This window comes from Citrus clementina, unplaced genomic scaffold (assembly GCF_000493195.1).
Source record: "Citrus clementina cultivar Clemenules unplaced genomic scaffold, Citrus_clementina_v1.0 scaffold_8, whole genome shotgun sequence".
Taxonomy (NCBI): domain Eukaryota; kingdom Viridiplantae; phylum Streptophyta; class Magnoliopsida; order Sapindales; family Rutaceae; genus Citrus; species Citrus x clementina.
The window spans coordinates 16,534,537-16,544,233 of record NW_006262022.1 but is presented as its reverse complement, the minus strand read 5'-3'; the positions used below and the strand labels follow the sequence as shown (position 1 = coordinate 16,544,233).

Here is a 9,697-nt window from a genome sequence, read left to right as displayed (position 1 = left end):
TACAAAAATGAGCAGAGACCAAACAAAAACTTTTTCCCAGAAACAAACAGAAGCAGACTCCAACATATTGCCAACCAGGACAAACTGCACAATGCTAACTGACATGTAGCAGTTGGGGCAACAATGATAGCTTCAAGACAGTACATAAGTAAAGCCTACTCTAATTTCTCCTATTTTAATACTCTGCCAAAAGTAAAAAAAGATGATAACAATAACTGAGAACGTAATGAGCTTCAAAGGCAAGGACAACCCACATAAAACAAATTATTAACTAGAAGCCTAAGCTTGTTGCTATGCAGCGCGTTGCGGCGCATTTAACTTTAAAAAAACTTCAAAACAGTCATTCATGTCAGAGGAAAACCCTTCTAAAGCTAAAATTCAAGAGGTATGCATCTAGCCATTGCTTCCCAAAACAAACAAGTAGCTAGCATGAAAAATTTCAAGGTCAGCTACAGTACATAAATATGCATCTAATTAACTAAATAAGTCAGAAATATCTCCTTGACTGAAATTCAAAGATAGGTCAGAAATAAACCCAAAATCTCAACCATGAGTTTAGAATCATGAAACAGACAGAAGTCTTGAGTTAAATCTTTAACTTTATTCAGAAACTTACACTTCTCGAATGGAATTGAAGTAGATTGCACGTTCTGGAAAAACAAGTGACAAGAAAGACATCACCGCAAAAAGCTGCCACAGAGAAAGATTTACATAAATTAATTAGACCAAGTATAGCATAAAAATACGGACCCGCAAACCGTTCCAAGGCTCAACAACGACACAATCATGAATGGCAAAACGTCATAAGATTCAAAAATTCAAATCGAATGAATCCCCAAATTCCATTCTTACCAAGTAACATGATCATAAGCTTAAAACAAACAACGAGCAAAATGCGATAACACAAAAGTAATAACTGATTGATAAAGAAGAAAGAAATTATAACTTACTGGGACCATGAAGATGATTCGAACGATGTATCTCTGATAAGTAGGCTCCGTGTAATTCAAGAGGTGTCTGTAGATGTGAAAGATGGCCAACGAAGTGGCTCCAATGGTGCACAAGAATGCTATGAAGATATAGAAAAAGGGCACCGATTCACCACCCATTTCTTTTTTCTTGAGTTAACAAATCAAATTCAAACCCACGATTAATTAGACAGTTTCCAGTCTTAAATGGGTACGATCGAAGCTGAACATTTGATTGGAAAAAACCAAAAAAAAAATCGAAGTAATTTGCCCTAACCCTAGAAGCAGGTTTAGAGTGGGGAAGAGAGAGAGAGAATTGAGTAAAGGGAAAGCAAGTAGATAAGCAAAAAAATAAAATAAAAATAAAATAAAATAAGAGAAGATTAATGGTAAGAGAGAGAATTAAGGAAAGTGAGGATGAAGTTTAAAGGAGAGTGACGTAATCTTTCCTCTCTTTTTTTCCTTGTTAATTATAATCTTAATGAAGAAGGAGAAGAAGAAGAAGAAGAAGAAGAAGAAGAAGGGGGCACGGCTGGCTGGCGAGCAGATCTGTGTAACAAAGAGTGAATTCGAAGAAGATAATAGAAAAGTCTGCTAAAGTGAACAACAATCTCCTAAACGGCGCCCCGCTGGCAACCAATAATGGCGGCTCTCTGTGCTTCGTCGCTGGATTAATAAAAAATTGTAACAAACCAACACGCGCTTTATTTTACCCCACTACTTACCCCTTTTTACCTTCCTTTCCTTTCCTTTTTTTTTTTAATGTCCTTTTTAAGTTTTTTTTTCCTTTTTCTATTTACTACTAAAATCACTAAGATGTTGCCAAAATTTAATTCTTTACAGGGTTAATTACACTCAGCTAAAATTGTTTTAACATTCTTCACACAAGTGACACTTGTTTTCAAATTCTTCATATAGGTAATACTAATTTTAAAAATACTTGCACCTTATTTAAAAAAATACTCGCACATGTCATATGCGACACTGCATTAAATTTGACCACTAACTTTAATGGCACAAGGTTATTTTAAAAATACTGGCACCTTGTTTTAAAAATAGTCGCACGCATCACATGTAACGCTGCATTAAATTTGACTTTTAACTTTAACGACGCAAGGACAAAATTGAAAACACAAGTTTTGTTCCAAACATTCAACACCAAAAGATAATTTAAACTCACCAATTATGTTGGGATATGTTCAACAAATTTATTTAAAGAGAGGTCTAAAGATTCAAACTCTGTCAGATTTCTCAACGATGATGGAATTCCACCTATTAGGTTGTTGTGAGAAATGTTGGAATTTTTAAGTGAATTTAGCTTTCCCACCACTTCTAGAATTTTTTCTTGAAATCTGTTACTCGACAAATCAATAGTTGCTGAAGTGGTTAAAATCCTCTCTGTTTGTATGTTTTTTCCTTTTGTAGTAAAAAAATATTGATTCATAGTAAGAAAAATTCGGCAACCTCATATAATCGACTCCAACACTATTGTTATCCCTATACATTATGGATTTAAAACTGTCCAAGTACCATATTGACAAAACATCGGTTAGTTGATTGTAAGATTTGCAATTTGGGAAAAGGAACTCTTATTTTGGTATGACCAATTGAACCCTAAATACTATTAGAACGTAATATAAGAAGGAAGAGTCTAATAAGTGGGGAAATTTATCATTAAACTGATTATTTCCAACATCTAAAACTTTCAAATGCTGACGACTGACTAAAGATGGAGGCGATGATCCTTCCAACCAATTGCTATTAATGTTAAGACTTGCCAAAACATATCGTGAATGTTTGAGGGAAGCTCCCACTGAACCTGTTTATTCTCATATCCAAGACCTCGGGTGTTGAATATCCAAGAACTTCTAGAATCGGGCCCTCAAGCTATTATTCCAATTCAGATGTGTTTAGTTTCCAAAGACATTTTGGAATTGGGCCGCTCAACTTGTTATTCCCAACATTAAGAAAATTCATATTGACATAGTCAATTAGAGATGTTGGTATTGGTCTCTCCAAGCAGTTGCCATTCAGCCTAAGAAAATCCAAGTTGCAACCTTGTACATATGTTTGTGGGATTCTACCATGAAAATTGTTCATCCTGAGAGCCAAATAGTAAGTGTAGAATTCCCAAAATACCGTGGAATTTGTGTACTTAAACTATTGTTGTATGAGAAAAGAAATTTAATGGAACTCAAATTACAAAATGATGAAGGGATCTCTCCGGTCAAATTATTGTCAAACACTAAAACCCATCTCTTGTGGGATGGTAGATCAAGAAGTGATTCTGAAAGTAAGATTCAAGTTGAAGACATTTGAGATTTTTCCACGGAAAGATTTTTTTATACTTGTCGAGAAGTTTTGTCAAAGATATAGGACTTACAAAGTACGTACTCCCATATCCCACATCCAATTAGAATGCTACCATGAATTTGGTTTCGAGAAATTATCAATAACTGTAGTTGATGTTGAGTTTTCAAGACGTCTGGAAACTCACTTAGATTGCAAGAGGCTAAATTCAATCCAAAAGATTAGACAAAGACGAGTTGACTGTAAATTCGGTGTTTAAGTGATAAGTTTAATGACCGTTTGGTTTCGTTTTACACAAAATTAATTGTTTTTGTTTCGCAAAATGAAAAATTTTATGCATGTATGATAAAAGCGCTAATTTTATTTTTAAAAAAATAATTGGATGAAGTGGAATTTAATTAAAATATTTTTCACCAAGAAGAGTAATGCGCTGCACTCTCTTACAAATGGAGCTATTAAGCCCTGAGATTTTATCTCAATGAGAGATCAAATGAATGGTATGAGAGAGCAAGAGAAGGATGGGTGGGTAATACACAAATTATTATTTTATCCCTTTATTTCCCTTTAGATTTGGTGGTCAATCAATATAATTATTTGTAAATCACTTGACTAGATCATAGGAGCAATAAAAGTTTTTCTTCCTACAAGCAATAATCATGCTCGAAAGTAATTAAATGTTGGTGGACTACCAACCATCCCCTTTCTTTACATATAAATAAGACTTTCACTCTTCAAGAGAAGGATTCCAATTTCTACAAACCAGTCCAAAGGCTGAAGCTGTATCCAATTAATAACCATTTATTTAGTTAAAAAGATAGTTTTGTGAGATGTTAGTTATCTGTGATAAATGCTAATGTAACAATCACCCTGACTCATAGTTATTAAGTCATTTACACAAACACAATTATTTTTTCCTCCCTTTTTCTGACTCTGTTTCACTTTTTTAAGCAAGTGCTTCCATTTCCTTCTTAATTATTTGACTACAAATTAACATGTGTAATCTACTTGTAAGCTTGATCAATATTACCTTTTGGGGAGGAATCATTTAGGCCTAGAGCATGCACTAAATCGATCTTTATAATACTTTTAGACTTGGAGCATGCACCAAGTCTTGTTACTGAGAGCCTTATGATATTGTTTTGAAATCTAGTTGGTAAATGAATGTGCGGCCAATTTTGTAAAACTCCAAACTTTTTTTCCACGGCTATGATAATGAAACACATGGTAAGAATTAAAAGAGTTGAAAATTACTGATGTAAGACTGCTCAAATTAAGTGGTATCTATAGACAAGTATTTCTTTCACGAAGTCATTAATGCCATTAATGAAACTTTAGTCAAGTCCACCTTACAAGGTTAAAAATATAAAAAATAATTTTTTTTTCTAGCCATCTCTTTTACTCACACCACTAGGGGTAATCTAATTAAATAAAATACTTTTAGACTTGGAGCACCAATTCTTTATTTATAACACTTGTTCACTCAGGGCACGAAGTCTTGTTACTGAGAATAGCTCATAATCTTGTTATGGAGTCTAGTTAATTGGTGCCTTTTGTTGCTAGTTTTATGGAATTCCAGACTGTATTGAGTGCTTATAACGGTGAGAGTGACTTTGATTCCAGCAAACCAGTCCAGTAGGAAACAGCAGAAGCGGTGCCAATTTCATGTTTTATTATATAGTAGAAGCTAGCTGCGTACAAATAAGAATATATCATTGTACGGTACCAATTATCTGCAGAACACTGAAAATATAAGAGCAATAGCTGGAGGCAGAAAAGGCTGAGTTAAATAATCCATGTTGTCTTTTTCCATAAAGAAATCACAAGACATAGACATGACTAAATGTAGAAGAGAAATGATGTGCAAGTACGAAGTGAATTTAAAGGCGGCTCCAAGTCTTCGTAGTACTTTTATAGTGCATTTATTTCATGAAATAGGAATGGATTGGGAATAAAAATTGGCTGGAATGAGAATGAAGAATTAAAATGAGATTTCAATATTTACTTGGTAAAAATAAATGAGAATGAGAATGTACTGGAATTGTTATGCACGGAATGCGGAATCAAGCACACTAAATAATCACAAAAAAATAAAGAACATAAAATATAATATGGTTCGGAAATATGCCTACGTCCACATGAGAAAAAGAAAAAAATAATTGTATTATTAACAATTATTAGAGTACAATATTTGAATAAAGAAACCTCACTTCCCAAAATCCAAATACACTCAGTACTCTCACAGATACTTGAAAGCAGAAACCTCTCAAATACATACACTCTCCAATTGCTCACTCTCTTAACAATTCTATAATTAAATTGTTATTCTCTCAATTTGGAATTCTCGTACAGTTGGGATGCATTTTGCTTTCTCAATGAAGCTCTATTTATAGTTGAGCTTCACTGCAAGAAGTCTTAAAGTAGTTGGGAAAAGTCCTGTAATTTGGCACTGAATTGAAAAATAAAAGAAATGCATGTGGCTCCTCCATTAATTTGCCAACTAATTGTCAAGAAAAGCATGTGGGTTCAATGCACTAAAACAAAATCCAACATGTGAGCCTCTTTAACTTTTGACTTTTCAACAATTCTTCACATCGACAAAGAGTTAGCCAAATCTAAGCCGGCTACCAACGGATCATTATCCCCAAAGTGGCTGCATCTTTGTGACTGCCTACATACCCATAATTTGGGATCAAGCCAACCGTAGTTCAAAAATTTCTCGAACTCAACACATTCGAAGGATTTGAATAAGTTTCAAGCAATGTTGAAACTTAACTCCAGAAATCACATTTGTCAACATATCTAATGGATTATCTTTGGTATCGACCTTCTTTAATAACACATCACCACTCTCGATAATCTCTCTCACATAATGATATTTCACATTTATGTGTTTCGTCCGAGCGTGATATGTTTGATTCTTCGTAAGGAATATTGCACTTTGATTATCACAGAAAGGCCTTAATGTTTTCTTGGATTACTCTCAAATCTCCTAACAAGCTTTTCAATCAGATAGCTTTTTTTACAGCCTCAATTGCTGCCATATACTTTGCTTCCATAGTGGAAAGAGCAATTGTCGATTGCAAAATCGACTTCTAGCTAACTGGACCTCCATCCAATGTGTATACATAGCCCATTATTAATCTTTGCTTGTCAAGGTCTCCGGCAAAATCAGAATCACAATATCCAATACATTGTTGACCACAATCCTTCTTAAATAACAACTCAATATCAATCGGCCCATACAAATATCGGAGAATCCACTTTACTGCAAGCCAATGATTTTTACCCGAATTATGCATGTATCTACAAACCATACTCACTGCTTGAGATATATCGGGCCTCATACACACCATAGCATACATCAGACTACCCACAGTATTAGAATATGGAACATGAGCTATATACTCCTGTTCTTTTTATGATGAACATAAAGAATAATTCAATTTGAAGTGAGGAGGTAGAGGTGTACATACTGGTTTAGTTTTGTCATCCATACCGAATCTTTCTAACACTTCCTTCAAATAAGACTTTTGAGTCAACCATACGCTTTTATTCTTCTTGCCTCTACAGATCTCTATCCCAAATATTCTCTGTGTATCACTCAAGTTTTTCATCTCGAATACAGAAGCCAACTGTTTCTTCAGTCTCTTGATCTCATCTCTATTTTTCGAAGCTATAAGTATATCGTCGACATAGAGTAACAAATAGATGAAAACTTCATCTAATAGTATTATAGAGTAAACACAGTTTTCATCTCGAATACAGAAGCCAACTGTTTCTTTAGTCTCTTGATCTCATCTCTATTTTTCGAAGCTATAAGTATATCGTCGACATAGAGTAACAAATAGATGAAAATTTCATCTAATAGTATTCTAAAGTAAACACAGTGATCGTGTTCACTTCTGGTGAATTTCTGCCCTTATATAAATTGATCAAATCTTTTGTACCACTACATTGGCGATTGTTTCAGTCCGTACAAAGATTTAATCAACTGACACACATGATTCTCATTTCTAGCAACTTTGAAACCACAAGGCTAAGTCATATAGATTTCTTCCTTCAAATCTCCATGTAAGAACGTCGTCTTAACATCCAATTGAGCCAACTCTAAATCATATTCAGCTACTAAGGCAAGTAGGATATGAATAGAAGTATGCTTTACAATTGGAGAGAAAACTTCATTGTAGTCAATGCCTTCCTTTTGAACAAAACATTTTGCCACGAGCCTTGCCTTGTATAAGACCATTCAAACAAAACCTACACATTCCTGGTTGTATTGCTACCCATACCCACAAAACCAGAGCTAGTCAAATCATGATTATGATTAATGTCCACAACACCATCCACACCCACCATAGATAAGCCTATATTGCCAACCGCAGAATCAGTCAGAAAACATTGTGTACTAAAATTCAATAAGGGATCTAGTCCAGAGTTCTTAACTCTCCCATATTCGGCATCGGTCTTGACCTTCCCATCAACGGTTTCATTTGAAAGAGTTCTTAAAGATGAAACACTCTTCACAGCTTTAAAGAAATTACTATAATCAATTTCGTTGTCATACGGGAAAAATTTCTTGAATTCACAATCATCAAGGTATGATTTATGATAGTTTAAACAGGCAATATACAATACCTTTGCCTAAACTCCAAAAGTATACATGCTAAAAGTAGACATTTAGCTAACCAAACTTGTTTGGATAAATATTGTAAACGATGAAATTTAGATTTGGTCACTAAAAATATACATGCTAAAAGTACGCATTTAGCTAATCAACCCTTTTTAAGTTTAATGCTTGTACTCAAAGTAGAACAAGAGGAAACCAATCCTTGATTACCTCTACTACCCATACCCACTATAAATCAGCACATGTTACCAATTGTAGAATCATTCAGAAAACATTGTGTACTAAAGTTCAAGAAAATGAATGAACGCCAACCAGCGAAGTAACAAAAGAACTACAACTGGTCTGAACCTAGGATGAAGCAGTAAAAATATTCCGCAGAAAAGATGCAGAAGGCGTTGCAGAACCACTTCCCAAAGCGTGACAATTCAAACAAAACCTAAACATTCCCGGTTGTATTGCTACCCGTACCCACAGAACCAGAGCTAGTCAAATCCTGATTATGATTAATGTCCGCAGAACCACCCACACCCACCATAAATGAGCCCATATTGCCAACCGCAGAATCATTCAGAAAATATTGTGTAATAAAATTCAAGAAATGATCTAGTCTAGAGTTCATACTAGTAAAGGAATCAACATTATAAATTGGATCTCGAGTCACAGTGGCCGCCGAAAATGATGGAGGTACCATTCTGTTTGTTTTACTTGTCTCCGGCAGTTGCAATTTTAGAGACTCAATTCTCTTCTGTAAAGTGTATATTATATCAGCAGCCCTTAGAATTGGATACTTTTGACTGGTATTTCCTTCTATGAGTATCGCTCAAATTTAAGCCAGCTTTTCGGCATCGGTCTTGACCCTCCCATTAATGGTTTCATTTAAAAAAGCTCTTAAAGATGAAACACTCTTCACAGTTTTAAAGAAATTGCTATAATCGATTTCGTTGTCATACGAGAAACATTTCTTGAATTCACAGTCATCAAGCTAGGATTTATGATAGTTTGAACATGTGATATATAACACTTTTGCACAAACTCCAAAAGTATACACGCTAAAAATAGACGTTTAGCTAACCAAACTTGTTTAAATAAATATTGTAAGCGGCGAAATTTAGATTTGGTCACTAAAAATTTACATGCTAAAAATACACATTTAGCTAACTAAACATATTTAAGTTTAATGCTTGTACTCAAAGCAGAATAAGAGGAAATCAATCCTTGATTACCTTTACTACCCATACCCACCATAGATCAATGTAATTTTGTGTATACATTTGTATACAATTATACAATCTTAATTTTTTTATTTGCTCACAGAGATGAAGTCGAAGCAAGTTTTGAAAAAGACTAGTAAAGAGAATAAAGAACCATACTATCAATTTGTAAGGAGATAATGCACTACGATTTTGACTTGGGTCGATGAGGTGAGAAGATTTTACAATTTTAACTACTTGCCATCATTTTGTTGAATTGAAAACTGTAAAATACTTTGTGCAGTTTAAGCGATCTGTAGAAAAAAAATCATAATGACACCATATCGCCATTAGATGACCACCATCAATTACCTATAAATGGGTTTAGGCAACACGATCGGTCTAAAAGTTTCTACGAACCAAAGAACTTGGACACCATCGATGTTAGATTTGTTTGGTATTTTATGTTCAATCTAGAGTCATAAATAACTAAGGAATTTCCCACTAGAGTTAATTTTTTGTTTCAATCGAGATCGAAAAATCAAAATGATTACGTCGTCCATAAACTAAATAAGCTTGAGGTTGATGTTGCTAGAATCAAG

At 34.3% G+C, this 9,697-nt stretch overlaps 1 protein-coding gene across 2 annotated transcripts in view; it reads right to left on the bottom strand.

Moving 5' to 3' along the window:
* The window catches only part of LOC18034830 (transmembrane protein 184B), a 5,657-nt gene extending 4,016 nt beyond the window's left edge, over window positions 1-1,641 (bottom strand). For both annotated transcript variants that reach the window (XR_002904275.1, XM_006423877.2), the window contains exons 1-2: window positions 951-1,641; window positions 617-690 (exon numbers count right to left, since the gene is read on the bottom strand). Coding sequence is in view for 1 of the 2 variants with exons in the window: in XM_006423877.2 (XP_006423940.2) it covers window positions 617-690; window positions 951-1,109 (233 nt within the window). In the remaining variant the exon portion in view is untranslated. The remainder of the gene's footprint in view (window positions 1-616; window positions 691-950) is intronic.
* Window positions 1,642-9,697: the final 8,056 nt, after the last annotated feature.